Source organism: Oncorhynchus mykiss, chromosome 15, assembly GCF_057628025.1.
Source record: "Oncorhynchus mykiss isolate SJ-2025 chromosome 15, ASM5762802v1, whole genome shotgun sequence".
Classification (NCBI taxonomy): domain Eukaryota; kingdom Metazoa; phylum Chordata; class Actinopteri; order Salmoniformes; family Salmonidae; genus Oncorhynchus; species Oncorhynchus mykiss.
The window spans coordinates 38,454,608-38,477,852 of record NC_143036.1 but is presented as its reverse complement, the minus strand read 5'-3'; the positions used below and the strand labels follow the sequence as shown (position 1 = coordinate 38,477,852).

The 23,245-nt window shown below is 41.3% G+C and overlaps 1 protein-coding gene and 1 long non-coding RNA gene across 5 annotated transcripts in view; one reads left to right on the top strand and one right to left on the bottom strand.

Moving 5' to 3' along the window:
* LOC149977452 (uncharacterized) overlaps nt 1-23,245 on the top strand; it is a 1,012,103-nt gene that overhangs the window by 789,828 nt on the left and 199,030 nt on the right. The window lies entirely within an intron of this gene.
* LOC110490033 (integrin beta-1) overlaps nt 1-23,245 on the bottom strand; it is a 43,289-nt gene that overhangs the window by 1,909 nt on the left and 18,135 nt on the right. For 2 of the 4 annotated variants that reach the window (XM_021563126.3, XM_090200016.1), the window contains exons 2-16: nt 20,880-20,946; nt 20,318-20,403; nt 19,816-20,035; nt 19,169-19,339; nt 18,658-18,896; nt 13,219-13,374; nt 10,473-10,568; nt 6,940-7,029; nt 6,561-6,701; nt 6,150-6,352; nt 5,654-5,892; nt 5,097-5,319; nt 4,159-4,391; nt 3,698-3,864; nt 311-388 (exon numbers count right to left, since the gene is read on the bottom strand). In XM_021563126.3, coding sequence (XP_021418801.2) covers nt 311-388; nt 3,698-3,864; nt 4,159-4,391; nt 5,097-5,319; nt 5,654-5,892; nt 6,150-6,352; nt 6,561-6,701; nt 6,940-7,029; nt 10,473-10,568; nt 13,219-13,374; nt 18,658-18,896; nt 19,169-19,339; nt 19,816-20,035; nt 20,318-20,403; nt 20,880-20,946 — 2,409 coding nt within the window. The remainder of the gene's footprint in view (nt 1-310; nt 389-3,697; nt 3,865-4,158; nt 4,392-5,096; nt 5,320-5,653; nt 5,893-6,149; nt 6,353-6,560; nt 6,702-6,939; nt 7,030-10,472; nt 10,569-13,218; nt 13,375-18,657; nt 18,897-19,168; nt 19,340-19,815; nt 20,036-20,317; nt 20,404-20,879; nt 20,947-23,245) is intronic. The other 2 variants (XM_021563128.3, XM_090200017.1) reach the window with 1 other exon arrangement.

The following is a 23,245-nucleotide window of genomic DNA, read 5'->3' as shown; positions in this document are numbered from 1 at the left end:
TGAAGTGTAATAGGCTTATATGTGATGACCTGTTACAGTACTTACCTCTAGTCAAACTGTTAACAGAGGGGACAGTTTACAGTATATGGGTTTATTGTTGGTTTTAATATACCATCATGTGGATCTTTCTGTACAATTTCCTCAACTGACTTACTTGGCCCAAAGAGTGACCAAAGGAAAGCCAGAAATATTGAGATTGATAAAATAGTGACAGTTTACAGTACGTTGACAAAACACAAAGAAACACACAAATAAAACAAAACAGGAAACCCATGCATGAAAACAGACGAGAGAGAAAGGAAATACAAACTTATAGAACTGCAGCTTTACGTCCATAGATTGGATTCTGGAACTTATTAATAGGGCTCTTGTATATAGGATTGTCTTGCTATGGGTAGAGAGAGTGGGACAGACATTTCAGAACAGGAAAAAAAACAACAGAAGAGAAACAGAGACAGAATGAAATGAAATCATGGGTAAAGACAAATGAGAAAGACTGAAACAATGATATATGGAAAAGAGGTTAAAAAAAAAGAGTATTTCTACATCGGGATCAGAGGCTCAGAAGTTGAGAATCATCTAAGAGTGCTGGGAAGATTCCCTTTCTACAGTTGAAGTCGGAAATGTACATACACTTAGCTTGGAGTCATTAAAACTTGTTTTTCAACCACTCTACAAATTCCTTGTTTTCCTATAGTTTACATCTACTTTGTGCATGACAGAAGTCATTTTTCCAACAATTGTTTACAGACAGATTATTTCACTGTATCACAATCCCAGTGGGTCAGAAGTTTACATACACTAAATTGACTGTGCCTTTAAACAGCTTGGAAAATTCCCCAAAATGATGTAATGGCTATAGAAACTTCTGATAGGCTAATTGACATCATTTGAGTCAATTGGAGGTGTACCTGTGGATGTATTTCAAGGACTACCTTCAAACTCAGTGCCTCTTTGCTTCACATCATTGGAAAATCAAAAGAAATCAGCCAAGATGTCAGAAAAAAATGTGTAGACCTCCACAAGTCTGGTTCATCCGTGGGAGCAACATCAAAACACCTGAAGGTACAACGTTCATCTGTACAAACAATAGTACGCAAGTATAAACACCATGGGACAACGCAGCCGTCATACCACTCAGAAAGGAGACGCGTTCTGTCTCCTAGAGATGAACGTACTTTGGACAGGTGTCTTTTATACTGATAACAAGTTCAAACAGGTGCCATTAATACAGGTAACGAGTGGAGGACAGAGGAGCCTCTTAAAGAAGGAGTCACAGGTCTGTGAGAGCCAGAAATCTTGCTTGTTTGTAGGTGACCAAATACTTATTTTCCACCATAATTTGCAAATAAAATTCATAAAAAATCCTACAATGTGATTTTCTGGATTTTTTTTTCTAATTTTGTCTGTCATAGTTGAAGTGTACCTATGATGAAAATTACATCATCTTTTTAAGTGGGATAACTTGCACAATTGGTGGCTGACTAAATACTTTTTTGCCCCACTGTATACACTCCAATTTTAGGCACTCCTCCTCTCCAATCCTTACATTTATTATGGTTTGACAGGAAGACGAAGTAATAGGGTAATAAACCATAATTTCTCCCTTGAGGGGATCTGACCTGACCTCAACCCCTCACGTGCCTAATCCACAGATGTCCATCCGTATCCCCTATAGCAATCTTGTGACTTCCTCACGTCCATCGAACACATTCCAAAGCCATCTGGCTCCTACAGATAACCATTAACTTCTGATGTAAAAACCAGTCTCTTTCACTCATCAGATACTATATTTATTTAGTATAACAATGTTCCAAGTTTATCCCAGAATCTAACAGTGCCTAATGAATACCACCCTGCTGTCCGGAATTTAACCTCTGCCTGCTGTGTGGTTAACACAACACTAGATAGCAGCAGAACTCCACCAACCAAACTAGGCTTCGGCAGCAACTCCCAGGAAAAGACAGATATACATTACCAGTCAAAAGTTTGAACATACCTACTCATTGAATGGTTTCTTTATTTTTACTATTTTCTACATTGTAGAATAATAGTGAAGAACTCATAAATACAATAAAATAACACATAACCACAAAAGTGTTAAACAAATCAAAACATATGAGATTTTTCAAAGTTGCCACCCTTTGCCTTAATGACAGCTCTGCTTACTCTTGGCATTCTCTCAACCAGCTTCATGAGGTAGTCACCTGGAATGCATTTCAATTAACAGGTCTGCCTTTGTTAAAAGTTCATTTGTGGAATTTATTTCCTTCTTAATGCGTTTGGGCCAATCAGTTGTGTTGTGACAAGGTAGGGGTGGTATACAGAAGATAGCCCTATTTGGTAAAATACCAAGTCCATATTATGGCAAGAAGAGCTCAAATAAGGAAAGAGAAATGACAGTCCATCATTACTTTAAGACATGAAGGTCAGTCATTTCGGACCAATTCAAGAACTTTGAAAGTTTCTTCAAGCGCAGTCGCAAAAACCATCAAGCGCTATGATGAAACTGGCTCTCATGGAGGACCACCACAGCAAAGGAAGACCTAGAGTTACCTCTGCTGCAGAGGATAAGTTAATTAGTTAACTGCACCTCAGATTGCTGCTTAAATGCTTAATAGAGTTCAAGTAACAGACATCTCAACATCAACTGTTCAGAAGAGACTACGTGAATCGGGCCTACATGGACAATTTGCTGTAAAGAAACCACTACTAAAGGACCCCAATAATAAGAAGAGACTTGCTTGGGCCAAGAAACACGAGCAATGGACATTAGACCGGTGGAAATGTGTCCTTTGGTCTGACGAGTCCAAATTTTCCCACTGTGAAGCATAGAGGAGGTGGTGTGATGGTGCTTTGCTGGTGACACTGTCAGCGATTTATTTAGAATTCAAGGTACAATTAACCAGCATGGCTACCACAGCATTCTGCAGCGATACGCAATCTGGTTTGCGCTTAGTGGGATTATCATTTGTTTTTCAACAGGTTAATGGCCCAAAAAACACCTCCAGGCGGTGTAAGGGTTATTTGACCAATAAGGAGAGTGATGAGTACTGCATCATGTGACCTGGCCCCCACAATCATCTGACCTCAACCCAAAGGGTGGCTACTTGGAATAATATCATAACTAATATATTTTCTTTTTTTAACACTTCTTTACTTACTACATGACTCCATATGTGTTATTTTAATGTATTTATGAGTTCTTCACAATTATTCTACAATGTAGAAAATGGTAAAAAATAAAGAAAAACCCTTGAATGAGTAGGTGTGTCCAAAATTGACTGGTACTGTATGTGTATTCAGGGACCGTCACATTCCAAAAAGGCTTCTGTTTTTTGGTTTCTCTATTTTGCACAGAGGTGACTTCAAACTTCTAAACTATTTACGTTGAAGTTGAAATTGAGTAGGACTGTCTGTGCGTCTTATAAAATCCTCATCATCAACAGGTCTGTTACAGTCATCAAAGGCTTAGAGAGAGTACAACACTGTTTCCAACTCTATATTCCTCTAGGAGTCCATTCTCTGTTTAAGAGATTCAGACGGTTGTCATATCTATAACACCTGTTTTCCATGTCTCAATCAACCTACTGAAATTAGTCAGGGAGAATATAAACTAAGACCGGCAAAAATACATAATCGCCCTTACAAACTTCTCAAAGATGGCGGCCAGGTACTGTCTACTATCCACTCTTACCGTGTCCCATTTAGCATTCATCTTCTCCTTTTCAAACTTGGCGAACTCCCTCCTGTCGTGGATGATCATGAGCAGCTTCCAAATGAGCAGCAAAGCCAGGCCGATCAGCACAATGCCCGCCACAACGCCAGCCACGATGGGGATGATGTCCGGGCCCGCAGGGCAGTCTGGAACACAGACAGGGAAACACACAGCAAGAAAATGAAGTTAGCCCAATATTTTTGAGGGTATTTAACCAGGCAAGTCAGCTGATGTAAAATCAAATTCATATACACAATTACATCCTGATTTGCATTATACTGCATCAAGGACAAGGAATTTCTGGTCAGTTCTTCACGGCCAGGCCAAGAACTCCTAGCTCTAATGACAACACTATTCAATGGATAAAACAAATAAACCTATTTTTCACTCTGTTATATCCTCAGTCACAATGCCATGCCAGAGACTGCATATTCTCTCACCTAGTGTTTCCACCACATGGACCTCCTTCTCTGTGTTGTTGTTGACAGCGTAGGTGTAGTAGAACCAGCAGTCGTTGGCATCCCTCTCCTTACAGTGCATCAGGGGGAAGGCCTGTCCTGGCTGGGGCAGCTTGTCTCGGTCCTTCACCTTGATCAGGTTGAAGTAGCTACAGTCCCTCTCACACGTCTCCTTCTTCTCCCCCGTCCCAAAGGCCCTGCACTGAACACACTCCCTGTGGAAGACAGGACATTGACATTAAACTCTGTACAGATGGAGTAACACATGTAGGTAGTCTCACATTGGGATTCCTAGACTTGTAACATATTCACTTGTCTATTGGAATGTAAGAAAGCTAAATATTGAGGTTCATGCAAGCGTCTGTAGTGGGCAATGCTGTACCCTACACTCTTAGCATATTTTTTTCTATCTAGAACCTAAAAGGGTTCTTCAGCTGTCCCCATAGGAGGACCCTTTGAAGAACCCTGTTTGATTCCAGGTAGAACCATTTTGGGTTTTGGGAACCCAAAAGGGTTCTACGTTGAATCAAAAAGGGTTATTCTATGGGGTCAGCCGAAGAACCCTTTTACCTAAGAGTGCAACTAGCACCACTGGTTTTAGATATCCCAGTCTAAACGGTCCATTGTTCACTTTTTTTGGAAAGATTGGAAGAAAGGAAACAAGAGGTCACAAAAATAATGCAGGTTAAGTCGGGTAAATGAAGAAGGCTAGATGCCTATTTAAAAAAGGTTGAGAGGCAAACGTAAGGCTGAAGAAAGGGGGGGGGGGGAAGCTGAATTATTTTCAACCATTACAATAAACCTTTATGTAATCCACATATAACATTCCCACAAGGAAATACAGCAAATAGTTGTTTTTTTGCATTGTTAAAACAATATAATGATCAAATAAAATTAATGAATTCCTTTATTCAACTCACTTGTGTTCTGCGCAGACTCCTGGACAGGTGGGGCAGATCTCACAGGTAGGCCCCTGGAACTTGGGGTCAGTGCACTTACAGGTTCCACACTCACAGGTGCCCCGGCCATTACAGATCTGCTTGTTAGAGGCCAGGCAGGTTGTGGTGTCCAGAGAACAGTCACAGGCACTGCCCGTCCAGTTGGCATCACAGATACACACCCTGCACTCACAACGACCGTGTCCTGCCACAACACAACACACACAGGGTCAGAGATGAGAGATTACCCTGCTAAGATCAAATACAATCACAGATAAAAAAGGCTGACATTAACGAGGGTAAATCTAATTTCATAACGGGCAATGATCTGTAATTCCATTGGAAATGGGCTCATTATAACCACAAATGATCACGAGGTCACTCATTTGTGTGCAGAGCAGGATGTCACACTTTTCTTCAGATGGTAGAGCTTGGCCATCATTTCACAGTAAGCAAAATCTGTAATGATATCATTTAACACATTTATCTGCTTCGACGCATGCCTATTGCACACCACAGCAGCTCAACTGATGACTTACCTCCACAGAGTTTGTTGTTGGAGCGGTCACAGTTAAAGTTGTCACAATCGCAGAACTTTCCACTGTAGCGTTCCTCTGGGTTCTCCCTCTTCTTACACTCGCAGGTTCCACACACGCAGTCTCCATTGTTGCTGCAGATGTCTGTACCATTGTCTTTACGACAGTTCTTATCCAGGTCTTCGCTGGTCACTTCGTTGGTGCTGCACTCACAATGTCTACCTATACGGCCCTCGTTGCACCTGAGCGATAATAAAGAAAATCAAATGTAATCCTTTTTTTACAACAACATGCCAATATTGTAGAATATTCAGACAAACCAATGCAATACACCGGAAATCAGTTACATATCAATGGGCTATAGAAATAGATTTACAATGCATTATACATTCAGTATCAAACATCATACTGTACACTTTCTCTATGCCATGGACAATATGACAATATGAAAGGTAAATAAGGGTTAAGATCTTCTGCCTGTGAAACAAAAGTGCCTTACCTGCAGGCTCCACATTCATAAGTCCCGTTGCCTTTGTGGCAGATTTCACTGTTCTCAGTGCCTTTTTTGTGACAGTCACATTCACAGATGAAGTTCAGAGCGATCTCCACCTCCTCTGTGAACCCTAGGGGTTTGATCTTGATCGTCTCTGGTTTGCCCATCTTAGGACACTGCTTAGCTGTGATGCTTATGGTGAAAGACACCTACAGATAAGTGATGAGGGAACGCATTCACACTAAGGGCATACTATTTACATTTCATAATTTAAGCGTTTGACTCGTCGGGCATCTAATAACGGACCAATCCAATGCACTTGATCAGAAAACTGAAATAACTGAACCTGAAAGATGAAAAAAAAAAAAAGATCTATATTTAGAATAGAAAACGATGGAGGATGTTTTGGTTACCCACCTCGTCTCCGATGGAGATGTTGGAGCATTTTCTTCCCATCTCTCCCTCACCAGTCACTCCGTTCTTGCAGCGTGACTGGTACGCGATGGTCACTCCCTCTGCTAGCTTACTGTTCTCCAGAATCACCTCTGAGGAAAGAGACTACCATACAAAGAACAAGAGTTAGCCCACTGCAAATTGAAAATATACTATATTCAGTAATCTACAGTTTTTAAAATGCATATTTGAAAAATGTCCCCTGCAAAGAACAGTTCAGACAGAGACGTGATAACTCTAGTGTAAGAGCAGCACGGTTTTTGCCAACTATTTTGAGGCTGAAAGTGAGATTGTGTGCAGCAGTGCATAGTGCATACTAGTAACCAATTCAATTTATACTTACATTGTAGGCATCAATAATGAGGTTGATAACGTTGCTGGAGTTTGCAGAGAGTGTCCCAACTGCAGACTTAGGAATGAGATTCTTCAACTCCTGAGAAGAGAGAGAACACCGTAGAGTAAATGACCTAGTATGTCAATATGAATCATGTACAATCGTGGCCAAAAGTTTTGAGAATGACACAAATATTAACTTCCACAAAGTTTGCTGCTTCAGTGTCTTTAGATATTTTTGTCAGATGTTACTATGGAATACTGAAGTATAATTATACGCATTTCATTTCAAGTGTCAAAGGCTTTTATTGACAATTATATGAGGTTGATGCAAAGAGTCTATATTTGCAGTGTTGACCCTTCTTTTTCAAGACCTCTGCAATCCGCCCCTGGCATGCTGTCAATTAATTTCTGGGCCACATCCTGACTTATGGCAGCCCATTCTTGCATAATCAATGCTTGGAGTTTGTCACAATTTGTGGGTTGTTGTTTGTCCGCCCGCCTCTTGATCACAAGTTCTCAATGGGATTAAGGTCTGGGGAGTTTCCTGGCCATGGACCCAAAATATCGATGTGTTGTTCCCCGAGCCACTTAGTTATCACTTTTGCCATATGGCAAGGTGCTCCATCATGCCGGAAAAGGCATTGTTCGTCACCAAACTGTTCCTGGATGGTTGGGAGAAGTTGCTCTCTGGGGATGTGTTGGTACCATTCTTTATTCATGGCTGTGTTCTTTGGCAAAATTGTGAGTGAGCCCACTCCCTTGGCTGAGAAGCAACCCCACATGAATGGTCTCAGGATGCTTTACTATTGGCATGACACAGGACTGATGGTAGCGCTCACCTTGTCTTCTCCGGACAAGCTTTTTTCCGGATGCGCAAAACAATCAGAAAGGGGATTCATCAGAGAAAATGACTTTACCCCAGTCCTCAGCAGTCCAATCCCTGTACCTTTGCAGAATATCAGTCTGTTCCTGATATTTTCCCTGGAGAGAAGTGGCTTCTTTGCTGCCGTTCTTGACACCAGGCCATCCTCCAAAAGTCTTAGCCTCACTGTGCGTGCAGATGCACTCACACCTGCCTGCTGCCATTCCCGAGCAAGCTCTGTACTGGTGGTGCCCCGATCCCGCAGCTGAATCAACTTTAGGAGACGGTCCTGGCGCTTGCTGGACTTTCTTGGGCACCCTGAAGCCTTCTTCACAACAATTGAACCACTCTCCTTGAAGTTCTTGATAATCCGATAAATGGTTGATTTAGGTGCAATCTTACTGGCAGCAATATCCTTGCCTGTAAAACCCTTTTTGTACAAAGCAATGATGACTGCACTTGTTTCCTTGCAGGTAACTATGGTTGACCGAGGAAGAACAATGATTCCAACCACCACCCTCCTTTTGAAGCTTCCAGTCTGTTATTCAAACTCAACCAGCATGACAGAGTGATCTCCAGCCTTGTCCTCGTCAACACTCACACCTGTGATAACGAGAGAATCACTGACATGATGTCAGCTGGTCCTTTTGTGGCAGGGCTGAAATGCAGTGGAATTTTCGGGGGGGGGGGGGGGGGGGGTTCAGTTCATTTGCATGGCAAAGAGGGACTTTGAAATTCATCTGATCACTCTTCATAACATTCTGGAGTATATGCAAATTGTCATCATACAAACTGAGGCAGCAGACTTTGTGAAAATTTATATTTGTGTCATTCTCAAAACTTTTGGCCACGACTATAGATCTCTAAATAATCAATGCACCAGAAAAGTTGCTCAGAGCAACTGTTAAGTTTTGCCTGACCATTTAGATTGGAGAGTAGTTTTATTGTGGTCTGCAAACACAGTTGTAAGGTCTGAATCTAAAGTTAAAACTATTTAGTGTTGTGACATTCTACATTTTGACAAAGATCCAAGTCAAAGTCTGTATTAAAATGGCACCATATTCCTTAAACAATGCACTATGTAGTTCACTATATACATTGCCTTCGGAAAGTATTCAGACCCCTTGACTTTTTCCATAATATATATATCCTCAGCAATCAACACACAATACCCCATAATGACAAAGCCAAAACAGGTTTAGACATTTTTGCAAATGTATTAAAAATAAACAAAAACCTTATTTACATAAGTTCAGACCCTTTGCTATGAGACTCACAATTTAGCTCAGTTGCATCCTGATAATTCTACAACTTGATTGGAGTCCACTTGTGGTAAATTCAATTGATTGGACATAGTTTGGAAAGGCACACACCTGTCTATATAAGGTCCTACAGTTGACCGTGCATGTCAAAAAACCAAGACCTGAGGTCAAAGGAATTGTCTGTAGAGCTCCGAGACAGGACTGTGTCGAGGCACAGATCTTGGGAAGGGTACCAAAAAAGACTCTTCCTAGAGCTGGCCGCACGAGAGAAAGGCCTTAGTCAGGGAGGTGACCAAGAACCCGATGGTCACTCAACCTCAAGATTCTCTGGTCTGATGAAACCAAGATTGAACTCTTTGGCCTGAATGCCAACCGTCACGTCTGGAGGAAATCTGGCACCATCCCTATGGTGAAGCATGGTGGTGGCAGCATCAAGCTGTTGGGGTGTTCTTTAGCCGCAGGGACTGGGAAACTAGTCAGGATTGAGGCAAATATGAGCGGAGCAAAGTACAGAGGAATCTAACAGGACAACGACCTTAAGCACACAGCCAAGACAATGCAGGAGTGGCTTTGGGATAAGTCTCTAAATGTCCTTGAGTGGCCCAGCCAGAGTTTGGACTTGAACTTGATCAAACATCTCTGGAGAGACCTGAAAATAGCAGTGCAGCAATGCTCCCCATCCAACCTGACAGAGCTTGAGAGGATCTGCAGAGAAGAACAGGAGAAACTCCCCAAATACGGGTCCGCCAGACTTGTAGCGTCATACCCAATAAGACTCAAGGCTGTAATTGCTGCCAAAGGTGCTTCAACAAAGTACAGAGTTAAGTGTCTGAATACTTATGGAAATGTGTTTTCATTTTTTATACATTAGCAAAAATGTCTAAACCTGTTTTTGCTTTGTCATTATGGGCTATTGTGTGTAGATTGATGAAGAGAATACGGCTGTAACCTAACAAAATGTGGAAAAAGTCAAAGGGTCTGAATACTTTCCGAAGGCACTGTACATCATAGGGTGCCATTTGGGATGTAACCCAAGTCTAACAGTGGAATCAAATAATCAAATACTTTCTCCCGAGGTTGACAAACACTGTCAAAGCATTGGGACTGATGTGGATATGATAAAGGAATATTGACGAACTCCAGGCAGACATCTAAATGGCTTGAAAAGGGCAAAAAGGAAAATTCAGATGCTTGTGTCCCAAATGGCACCCGATTCCTTATAAAGTGCACTACAAAAGTAGTGCAATATATAGGGAAATTGTTGCCATTTGGGACACAACCAGATGTCCAAAGATATGTTACTAGTAAAGGTAAAGGTAAATGCTTCTCTGCTCTTCAAAGGGTTGGGCTTCCTCCAACCTCTAACAGAGAAGCACAGAAACTTGAAAATTCCACACACAGGAACAACTGACTGACCTTGTAAACAGGCTGGAACTCCTCTGTGATGGCAAAGATTGTCTGGATGTTGTTGTCACTTAGTTTCTGAACCAGATGGGCGATGGAGGGGTAGTCCTGTTTACAGGGAGACAATTAGTAAGTACAGGTACTAGGTTAGCCCTTTGATGCCATCACTAAGGCAAGTAGCCCATAACCTTCAAATCTTGTCATATTCAAAATACAGACCACAGAGAAGAGAAAAAAGCCACAATACATACAGTAAATAGCAGTGTATTAATTAAGAAATAATGCCTAAGAACCCGGGCATTACAGTGTGACAACTCCCGACAAGGGCTGTTCTAAGGCCCAGGGTGAAGCCATAATTCCTGGGTTCCAGGGCATTATTGTTTTAGTTAGTTCCTCATCTTTTGACCCAGTCTTAATTCTATTCATTCAACGTTGCTATGCTAAACAAATCATTGGCATGTACAGTTGAAGTCAGAAGTTTACATACACCTTAGCCAAATATATTTAAAATCAGTTTTTCACAATTACTGACATTTAATCCTAGTAAAAAGTCCTTGTCTTAGGATCACCACTTTATTTTAAGAATGTGAAATGTCAGAATAATAGTAGAGAATTATTTCAGCTTTGATTTATTTTGTTCACATTCCCAGTGGGTCAGAAATGTACATACACTCAACTACTATTTGGTAGCATTGCCTTTCAATTGTTTAACTTGGGTCAAATGTTTCGGGAAACCTTCCACAAGCTTCCCACAATAAGTTGGGTGAATTTTGGCCCATTCCTCCTGACAGAGCTGGTGTAACTGAGTCAAGTTTGTAGACCTCCTTGCTCGCACATGCTTTTTCTGTTCTGCCCACAAATCTTATATTGGATTGAGGTCAGGGCTTTGATGGCCACTCCAATACCTTCACTTTGTTGTCCTTACGCCATTTTGCCACAATTTTGGAAGTATGCTTGGGGTCATTGTCCATTTGGAAGACCCAATTGCAACCAAGCTTTAACTTCCTGACTTATGTCTTGAGATGTTGCTTCAATATATCCACATAATTTTCCATCCTCATGATGCCATCTATTTTGTGAAGTGCACCAGTCCCTCCTGCAGCAAAGCACCCCTACAACAACCACCCCATAGGACTCATTTTACTGTGCATATACTGTAGATACTTTTGTACCGATTTCCTCCAGCATCTTCACAATGTCCTTTGCGGTTGTTCTGGGATTGATTTGCACTTTTTTCGCATCAAAGTACGTTCCTCTATAGGAGACCGGAGGAGTCTCCTTCCTGAGCGGTATGACAGCTGCGTGGTTCAATGGTGTTTAAACTTGAGTGCTATTTTTTGCACAGATGAACGTGGTACCTTCCGGCGTTTGGAATGAACCGGAGTTGTGGAGGTCTACAATTGTTTTTCTGAAGTCTTGGCTGATTTCTTTTGATTTTCCCATGATGTCAAGCAAAGAGGCACTGAGTTTGAAGGTAGGCCTTGAAATACATCCACAGGTACACAGGCTAACTGACATCATTTGAGTTAATCAGAAGCTTCTAAAGCCATGACATTTTCTGGAATTTCCCAAGCTGTTTAAAGGCACAGTCAACTTAGTGTATGTAAACTTCTGACCCACTGGAATTGTGATACAGTGAATTATAAGTGAAATAATCTGTCTGTAACCAATTGTTGGAAGAAAATACTTGTCATGCACAAAGTAGATGTCCTAACCGACTTGCCAAAACTATAGTTTGTTAACAAGAAATATGTGGAGTGGTTGAAAAACAAGTTTTAATAACTCCAACCAAAGTGCATGTAAACTTCCGACTTCAACTGTAGCTAGGTAGCATAGATTCAATGATGATAAGACAAGAACTTCAATAAATAATGACTTAATACTGTAAACATCCAATAGGCCTACATAGGCAAGCACTATTATGGTTGGCCAGTCCGAGCTAACCAAGCTGGTGATGTTAATAGTGATGTTTCCGTTGATGGCACATGAGTGGAAGAACTGTCCATGCTCCTGGTGCTGGTGGTGACTGTCAGTGTTTACCTAACACCGAACCCAAACCGGCTACGCACGTGCGCCATCGTGCATACATTTATTTTGTCCCCCCACACCAAACGCGATCACGACACACAGGTTAAAATATCAAAACAAACTCTGAACCAATTATATTCATTTGGGGACTGGTCAAAAAGCATTTAACATTTATGGCAATTTAGATAGCTTGCACTTTCTAGCTAATTTGTCCTGGGATATAAAATTGAGTTGAAATGCACAAGGTCCTCTACTCCGACAATTAATCCACACATAAAATGGTCAACCGAATCATTTCTAGTCATCTCTCCTCCTTCTAGGCCTTTTCTTCTTTTGACTTTATATTGTATATATTTATATATATTATATTTATATTTCATAAATTAGGTGCATTACCGCTTCTGACCTCGTTCATCTTTCAATCACCCACGTGGGTATAACCAATGAGGAGATGGCACGTGGGTACCTGCTTCTATAAACCAATGAGGAGATGGGAGAGGCAGGACTTGTAGCGCTATCTGCGTCACAAATAGAACTGACTTCTATTTTTGCCCTTCGCAACGCAGACTCAATAATTGAATAATATAGATTTCTAAATTTATTTTGCAAAGCTTGCGCAGTGAGATTGAACAGAGTAAATAGGCATTTCAAGGCATAGACACTGGCTGGAAAGCAGTTTTAACCCATCAGCATTCAGGATTAGAATCACCCGTTGTATTATTATACATACATAGTAGTGGCTCATGGTGTACATATTGTTCTCCAGGTGGCATTTCCCATCGTTGGGCAGAACAATCCCTCCCAGTTTCCCATCTCCAGCAAAGTGGAAGCCAGCATCAGTGGAAAACACCAGCAGACGTGTGACGTTCCTCCAGCCAATGTGCTCCTGGGAGGAGGGAGAGAGAGAGGCCCATACAAACTCAATGTAAAATAAAACAACATACAGAAAAAGGACACAGCTTACAGAAATACCAGAGAACAAAATTACAAGACCTAGGAAAGATTCAGGAAATATATTTAAAAAACTAGGAACAGCTATGTAAGAGGTTAAAACTTCTTAGGGCTAGGCGTCCCGCTAGTGGGACAAATTCCGGTGAACCTGGAGGGCGCGCAATTCAAATAAATAAACATACAAATTATGGATATTAAACATTTAGCTTAAATTCTTGTTATCTTCCTCTGATTTGTCATCCAAAGGGACCCAGCTATAACAGGTGTCATTTTGTTAGATAAAATCCTTCTTTATATCCCAAAAAGTCTGTTTAGTTGGCGCCATCGAATTGAGTAATCCACTCGTTCAACATGCAGAGAAAGGAATCCGAAAATCTACCCCTAAACTTTGTTTCAACAAATCAAAATAGGTTTCTATCTACTCCTCAGATACCCTAAAATGTAATCAAACTCTAATATTTCTTACGGAAAAAAGTATGTTCAATAAGAAACCCAAACACGAATTTCCAAGACTGTGTCCCTGAACTAAAACTCATGTTTCTTATTAGTTTTTGAAGTTACAAGCCTGAAACCTTGAACATAGACTGCTGACACCCTGTGAAAGCCACAGGAATTGCATCCTGGGAGCTAGAATTCAGTATGCCCCTATACTTTTCATTGTAAGAGCATGGTCTCTCAAAAACATAATAATTCTGGTTGGTTTTCTTTGGATTTTCTCCTCCCATATTTATTTTTTTTAAATTTATTTTATTTCACCTTTATTTAACCAGGTAGGCTAGTTGAGAACAAGTTCTCAACTGCGACCTGGCCAAGATATAGCATAGCAGTGTGAACAGACAAAACAGAGTTACACATGGAGTAAACAATTAACAAGTCAGTAACACAGTAGAAAAAAAGGGGAGTCTATATACATTGTGTGCAAAAGGCATGAGGAGGTAATTACAATTTTGCAGATTAACACTGGAGTGATAAATGATCAGATGGTCATGTACAGGTGTGTATTGGTGTGCAAAAGAGCAGAAAAGTAAATAAATAAAAACAGTATGGGGATGAGGTAGGTAAAAATGGGTGGGCTGTTAACTCTTCATCCTACCCCCTCCTTTTTCGAACATTCTGTTAAAAATCGCGCAACTTTTCAGCGTCCTGCTACTCATGCCAGGAATATAGTATATGCATATGATTAGTATGTGTGGATAGAAAACACTCTGAAGTTTCTAAAACTGGTTAAATCACGGCTGTGACTATAACAGATCGTGTGCTTCATCGAAAAGCGCAAGAAAAACTGCTCACTGAAAGCTAAAAATAATATCCATGCGTCACTTTCATGGATTGTTAAAAAGGCACAAAATTAATTATGGACCTGCATGCAATTCCTACAGATTCCACACGATGTCGCCATTGTCGTCATTATCCGGGGAGTTTTTTGTTGGTAAATCCAACTAACTGGATTCCATTTCTTCCGGTCTCCGCCAGGATGTTTTGAAGTGCACATTGTCAGCCATTGATTTGAAGACGAGGAGCTATTGAATACACATCGCCCTGTAATCATTTTGATAGATTATAAACGTTTACTAATACCTAAAGTTGGATTACAAAAGTATTTCGAAGTGTTTTGTGAAAGTTTATCGTCGACTTTTTTAATTTTAAAAAATGACGCTGCGTTTTAAAACAATGTTTTTTTCTGATTTACACAGCTTCCATAGATGGCTATTTTGGGTAATAATGGACCGATTTAATCGAAAAAAAAGACCCAATAGTGATGTTTATGGGGCATATAGGAGTGCCAACAAAGAATATCATCAAAGGTAATGAATGTTTTATATTTTATTTCTGCGTTTTGGGTAGCGCCGGCTACCGCAAAATCTGTTGTTTACGTGACGTGCTGGTATTTTGGGGGGTGCATGCTATCAGATAATAGCTTCTCATGCTTTCGCAGAAAAGCATTTTAAAAATCTGACTTGTTGGCTAGATTCACAACGAGTGTAGCTTTAATTCAATACCCTGCATGTGTGTTTTGATGAACGTTTGAGTTTTAACGAGTACATTTAGCATTTAGCGTAGCGCATTTGCATTTCCAGGTGCCTAGTTGAGACATCTGCGTCTCAAGTAGGAGCAAGAAGTTAACCGATAGACTATGTACAGCTGCAGCTGATAAAAGTCTCCAACTTCAGCGATTTTTGCAATTCGTTCCAGTCACAGGCAGCAGAGAACTGGAACGAAAGGCGGCCAAATGAGGTGTTGGCTTTAGGGATGATCAGTGAGATACACCTGCTGGAGCGCGTGCTACGGATGGGTGTTGCCAAGGCGGAGCTTTACCTAGCATGGACTTGTAGATGACCTGGAGTCAGTGGGTCTGGCGACGACTATGTAGCAAGGGCCAGCCGACTAGAGCATATAAGTCGCAGTGGTGGGTGGTATAAGGTGCTTTAGTGACAAAACGGATGGCACTGTTATAAACTGCATCCAGTTTGCTGAGTAGAGTGTTGGAAGCAATATCTCTTGTGTTATAGTCTCTTACATAATTTTAACATTTCTACAAATGTCAGTGTTTTATTTCCAATGGTACCAATTATATGCATATCCTGGCTTCAGAACCTGAGCAACCGGCAGTTTACTTTGGGCACGTCAGTCAGGCGGAAATTGAGAAAAAAGGGGCCAAGTTAAGTACTGCAGTGCATCTCCTCCTCATGGACTGCACCAGATTTGCCAGTTCTTGCTGTGAGATGTTACCCCACTCTTCCACCAAGGTACCTGCAAGTTCCCAGACATTTCTTGGAGGAATGGCCCTAGCCCTCAACCTCCGATCCAACAGGTCCCAGATGTGTTCAATGTGATTGAGATCCGGGCTCTTCGCTGGCCATGGCAGAGCACTGACATTCCTGTCTTGCAAGAAATCAGGCAAGGAACGAGCAGTATGGCTGGTGGCATTGTCATGCTGGAGGGTCATGTCAGGATGAGCCTGCAGGAAGGGTACCACATGAGGGAGGAGGATGTCTTCCATGTAACGCACAGTGTTGAGATTGCCTGCAATGACAACAAGCTCAGTCCGATGATGCTGTGACACACCGCCCCAGACCATGAGGGACCCCACACATCCAAATCGATCACGCTCCAGAGTACAGGCCTCGGTGTAACGCTCATTCCTTCGACGATAAACTCGAATGACCATCACCCCTGGTGAGATAAAACAGCGACTCATCAGTGAAGAGCACTTTTTGCCAGTCCTGTCTGGTCCAGCGACGGTGGGTTTGTGCCCATAGGCGACGTCGTTGCCAGTGATGTCTGGTGAGGACCTGCCTACAAGCCCTCAGTCCAGCCTCTCTCAGCCTATTGTGGAAAGTCTGAGCACTGATGGACGGATTGTGCGTTCCTGGTGTAACTCGGGCAGTTGTTGCTATCCTGTACCTGTCCCGCAGGTGTGATGTTCGGATGTACCGATCCTGTGCAGGTGTTGTTACACATGGTCTGCCACTGCAAGGACGATCAGCTGACCGTCATGTCTCCCTGTAGCGCTGTCTTAGCCGTCTCACAGTACGGACATTGTAATTTATTTCCCTGGCCACATCTGCAGTCCTCAAGCCTCCTTGCAGCATGCCTAAGGCACGTTCACACAGATGAGCAGGGACCCTGGGCATCTTTCTTTTGGTGTTTTTTCAGAGTCAGTATAAAGGCCTCTTTAGTGTCCTAAGTTTTCATAACTGTGACCTTAATTGCCTATCGTCTGTTAGCTGTTAGTGTCTTAATGACCGTTCCACAGGTGCATGTTCATTAATTGTTTATGGTTCATTGAACAAGCATGGGAAACATGTTTAAACCCTTTACAATGAAGATTTGAATTTATTTAGATTTTTAGAATTATCTTTGAAAGACCGGGTCCTGCTGAGTTTATATTAACTCAAGACAAAGAGGAGTAAGTAAGTATGTTTATATTCTCTGTGAATTGATCTCGTGGTACCAGACCTTAACACCCTATTCTCATTTGAGAATGGCTGGAGTGGAGGCTAACTGGAAGCTAAGAGAAGGCCGTTTTATAAAACCTTAATGTTAGAGAGTTCATTCACTCTAGGGTCCTAAACTGCTATTTCAAAGGGCTAATGCAGCTGGTGGCGACACCAGATACCGACTGTTACTTTTGATTTTGAAGTGGTCCATTGCTCGTGTTTCTTGACCCAGTTAAGTCTCTTCTTCTTATTGGTGTCTTTTAGTAGTGGATTCTTTGCAGCAATTTGACCACGAAGGCCTGATTCACACAGTCTCGTCTGAACAGTTGATGTTGAGATTTGTCTGTTACTTGAAATCTGTGAAGCAGCTAACTCTAATGAACGTATCCTCTGCAACAGAGATAACTCCGGGTCTTCCTTTCCTGTGGCGGTCCTCATGAGAGCCAGTTTCATCATAGCGCTTGATGGTTTTTGCGACTGCACTTGAAGAAAGTTTCAAAGTTTCAAATTTTCCGGATTGACTGACCTTCATGTCTTAAAGTTGTTAGGTTGTAATTATCAGAGTAAGAACTCAACGGACACTATGCAAATCAAGTTTATTCTTCCCAAAGGATCGAACAGCTGAACAGACAACAACATTTCACACAAGCACTGATATTTAACCCTTTCTCCTATGCTGTCTCCTCCAGATCTGAACAGCCAATGCATCGCTGTTGCTAGACAAAACCTTAGTGATATCTGTTCTTGCTCACTTCATCTGACCTGACCTGTGCCCCAATGTGCTCACTCCTCCCCAACTCACGTCTGTCATGGTGCCTGGTACCAGACTGCGTCTCTTCTCCTCCCAGAGGATCCCTGATGGCTAATAACATATCCTTACAAAATGTAAACGTTATACATTAACCTCTCTCCCTTAGTGACACGAATAAGTATATTTCATATTCTCAGAACCCGACAAAGTAATGATGGATTGTCGTTTCTCTTTGCTTATTTGAGCTGTTATATACAACCCCTACCTTGTCACAACACAACTGATTGTTTCAATGCCAAGAGTGTCATCAAGGCAAAGGGTGGCTACTTTGAAGAATCTCATTTAAAATATATTTTGATTAGTTTGACACTTTTTTTAAATTCCATGTGGTTATGTCATAGTTTTGATGTCTTCACTATTATTCTACCATGTAGAAAATAGTGAAAATAAAGAAAAACCCTGAAATTAGTAGGTGTGTCCAAACTTTGACTGGTACTGTATATTATAATAAAAGCATAATACTTACTCCACAGACAGCCACTTGCATGATGGCATCAAAGCCTCCCTCTGGTGAGTCCAGGTTTCCAGAGATCTGCTGTCGTCCCACCAGGGTGTTGAACTCCTGTCCATTGCTGGTCAGCTTCAGGACGTTTTTATAGCTGAATGGACTGGTGCAGTTCTGGTCCCCAGTACAGGGGTTCAGCAGCTTGGCTGGGGTGGTGCTTATGTAAGGCATTACAGTCTTCTCAACGAAGGAACCAAAACCTGACAGAAAAGAAGAAGAGAAGATATCCAGCTCACATATACACTGTATTGGTAAGGAGACAGGACACCAATTTGTTAGCTTCAGAACATCTTTACTAAGATAAAACTGGATATGTTACACATAACATTATGGGTATTGTAGAAAATGTATAATTATGCAATATGCACCCAAACAGCACTGAAAGCAGAAGATATCAAGTTGTTGTGGAGAAAAAGTTAAAAGAAATATGGACATCCCCATTCCTCGTACCAGGGCGGATTCATAATCTTACCGATTCTGAAATCAGATGTGATCTTTGACATCTCCAGCATCAACTGTGTTCCCAGGTTCTTTACATTTTCCAGATCATCCTTCATTGAGTAGGAGAGGTCCATCAGGTAGTAGAGGTCGATGGGGTAATCCTCAGCTCGTTTGAACTTCAGATTAAAAGACTGGGGTTCACCTACAGTATACAAAAAGATAGGCAAGGTATAAAACCAGGGACTGTGGATGAAAATTTGCACTTTTGCCAACTCTGGCACATTTACATTGATGTTAACACTGAAATGTTGATTAAGGTGAATTGTCCCTGTCAAATAAGCCTCTGGCATGGAAGAGTGCAAGGAGCACTCCTTCCTTCCACATAATAACAGCTGTACAGTTGATAGCTTAAACTCTCAAAGAAAATAGAGGATACTGTAACTAATCAACATAACAGTGAAAGACCACAGAAAATATCAGGAAACAGCAACCCTCAGCAAAATTGCTTCAGCAATGATCAAAACGGGAAGTTATGGCTGAAACAAAGTTAACTAAGACTACGTCCCAAATGGCACCCTATCCCCAATATAAGGCACTACTTTTGACCAGAGCGAAAAGTAGTAGAACTAAATAGGGAAAAGGTTGCCATTTGGGATGCACCCTTATCAAAGTTCCCACCAGATCTGAGGCTAAGGGTGAGTTTCTGGGGCTGGATCTGTGTGATATCCTCTGGTCTGAGTTTCTTTGCTCCCTTGTTGCGGTTGGTCACAGTCTTGTTCTGCAGGGCCTGTTGGCTGCCTCGGGGGTTCTCTACCTTGGCGCCACTGCAACCTCTCTTCCGCAGGGACTCTAGCTCGTCACAGCGGGTCGACGTGGCCTCACCCTGCTTAAGAAACTCCTGGGGGAGAGGGAGGAGGTTAATCAGTATCATGACAAATTGCATTATGCACTCAGAGGGAATCCACCCAAAAGGTCCTTATAAGGTCCTTATTTTCTGAAAATGTATTTCCTACACTCCAAAGCAGGTTATAAACAATATTGCCTGACACACTAGTGTTGTAATTCCAAGGGACAGTTTAGATGTCATACTTCTCTCCTTGATTGCATACGAGTTCTAATGCTGAGTCAGTTATAGTAACAATGCAGTAACAAAGTTATTGACAAATTCAAATCCACATACTGGGTCTGTGCACCATCCACATTTCGCTCCCACTTGAATACACTCCCCACAGGACTTGGCATTGGCCTTGATGCACTCGTTCCCTTCTGAAGGTTGAAGAGAAGCAAACTCATTATATACTCCTAAAGACTAAGCAGGCAAAACGCCCCAGTGTTTACACATTGTTTAATTTAAAATGAGGAAAACTGTGTGGCTCAGAGAGAACAGTAATTGGAGCCAGAACGGAATATTCCGCTGTTCCATAGTTCTATGATGCCCTAACTACTAAGCTCCAAAAAGCCTAGGTGGAGCTGCTTCTTCTTCTGACAAATAACATCATTACATTACAGCAGCATGCTCGCTTTGCTTCAACTCACCCATGGAAAATCAGGCTATTAGTCACCATTCTGTATTGTATGTAGGCCAACATCGTTTACGACATAATATGATTAGATGATGTACTGTGTAGTCAGTGTACAGAAACAGAACACAGATGTTACTGTTGAGGATTGATTTTGTCTAACAAGGTGGAAGTTAAAGTAAGTAGGACAGCAACTTGAGATATGAGAGAGAATAACTTTACCTTGCTGAGCACTGCTGTAACAAATGACTGCTAACAATGTTGATATCAGAGGTAGTTTCAGGTCCATCTGAAAAATAAAACAGATACAACATCACAAGGTTAGTGTGAGGATACAGTAAAAGCTAGCAGTGAATACTGTGTTTTTGTTTACATTTGTAGTACAAATAGAAGACATTAGGGTGGATACCAGTTAATTGATATAGCCTTAGGGCCCAGAGCTATTGATGGTCAGGTGGTCACATGGTCTGGAGCCCTATATGGTGCCTTCAGAAACTATTCAAACCCTTGTCCTTTTTCCACATTTTGACATGTTACAGACTGGATTTAAAATGGATTAAATTGAGATGTTTAGTCACAGGCCTACACATAAAACCCCATAATGTCAAAGTGGAATTATGTTTTTAGAAATGTCTACAAATTAATAAAAAATGAAAAGTTGAAATGTCTTGAGACAATAATTATTCAACCCCTTTGTTATGGCAAGCCTAAACAAGTTCAAGAGTCAACATTTGCTTAACAAGTCACATAACAATTTGTATGGACTCACTGTGTGCAAAAAGTGTTTAACATGATTTTTGAATGACTACCTCATCTCTGTACCCCCAAACAGACGCCTCACAAGTCCTCAAATGGTAGTTTCATTAAATAGTACCCGCAAAACACCAGTCTCAACGTCAACAGTGAAGAGGCGACTCCGGGATGCTGGCAGAGTTGCAAAGAAAAAGACATATCTCAGACTGGCCAATAAAAGAAAATATTAAGATGGGCAAAAGAACACAGACAAAGGACAGAGGAACTCTGCCTAGAAGGCCAGCATGCCGGAGTCACGTTGAGACTGGTGTTTTGCGGGTACTATAGATTGAAGCTTCCAGTTGAGGACTTGTGAGGCGTCTGTTTCTCAAACTAGGCATTCTAAAGTACTTGTCCTCTTGCTCAGTTGTGCACCGGGGCCTCTCACTCCTCTTTCTATTCTGGTTAGATCCAGTTTGCGCTGTTCTGTGAAGGGAGTATTACACAGCAGTGCGAGATATTCAGTTTCTTGGCAATTTCTCGCATGGAATAGCCTTCATTTCTCAAAACTAGAATAAACTGATGAGTTTCAGAAGAAAGTTCTTTGTAATCGAAGCAAGAAACGCTGATGCTCCAGATACTTAACTAGTCTAAAGAAGGCCAGTTTTATTGCTTCTTTAATCAGAACAACAGTTTTCAGCTGTGCTAACATAATTGCAAAAGGGTTTTCTAATGATCAATTAGCCTTTTAAAACTATAAACTTTGATTAACTAACACAATGTGCCATTGGAACACAGGAGTGATGGTTGCTGATAATGGGCCTCTGTACGCCTATGTAAATATTCAATTTAAAATGTGCAGTTTCCAGCTACAATAGTCATTTACAACATTAACAATGTCTACACTGTATTTCTGATACATTTTATGTTATTTTAATGGACAAAATAAATGCTTTTCTTTCAAAAACAAGAACATTTCTATGTGGCCCCAAACCTTTGAAAGGTAGTGTATGTAATTTAGATATTTCTGTATTTCATTTTCCAAAAATTTGCAACAATTTCTAACATTTTGAATTTAGGCTGTAACATCTAAAAGTGGAATAAGTATTCAGACCCCTTGACTTTTTCTTTGTTATGTTACAGCCTGATTCTAAAATGGATTCAATATTTTTTTCCGGCAATCTACACAAATGTTTTCGTCATCCTGTGGTTAAAGAGGCGCTGTTGCACCCTACTGTAACAAAGCGAACAGGTTTAGACATTTTTGCAAATGTATTGAAATTAAAAAAACAAAAACACCTTATTTACATAAATATTAAGACCCATTCCTATGAGACTCGAAATTGAGCTCAAGTGCATCGAGTTTCCATTAATCATCCTTGAGATGTTTCTACAAATTGATTGGACATGATTTGGAAAGGCACACACCTGTCTATATAAGGTCCCACAGTTGACAGTGCATGTCAGAGCAAAAAACAAGTAATGAGGTTGAAGGAATTGTCTGTAGAGCTCTCAGATAGGATTGTGTCAAGGGGAAGGGTACCAAAACATTTCTGCTGCATAGTAGGTCCACAAGAACACAGTGGCGTCAATCATTCTTAAATGGAAGGAGTTTGGAACCACCAAGACACTTCCTAGAGCTGGCCACCCGGCCAAACTGAGCAATTGGGGGAGAAGGGCCTTGGTCAGGTAGGTGACCAAGAACCAGATGGTCACTCTGACTGAGCTCCAGAGTTCCTCTGTGGAGATGATAAAGCCTTCCAGAAGGACAACCAACTCTGCAGCACTCTACCAAATCAGGCCTTTATGGAATCAGACGGAAGCCACTCCTCAGTAAAAGGCACATGACAGCCCGC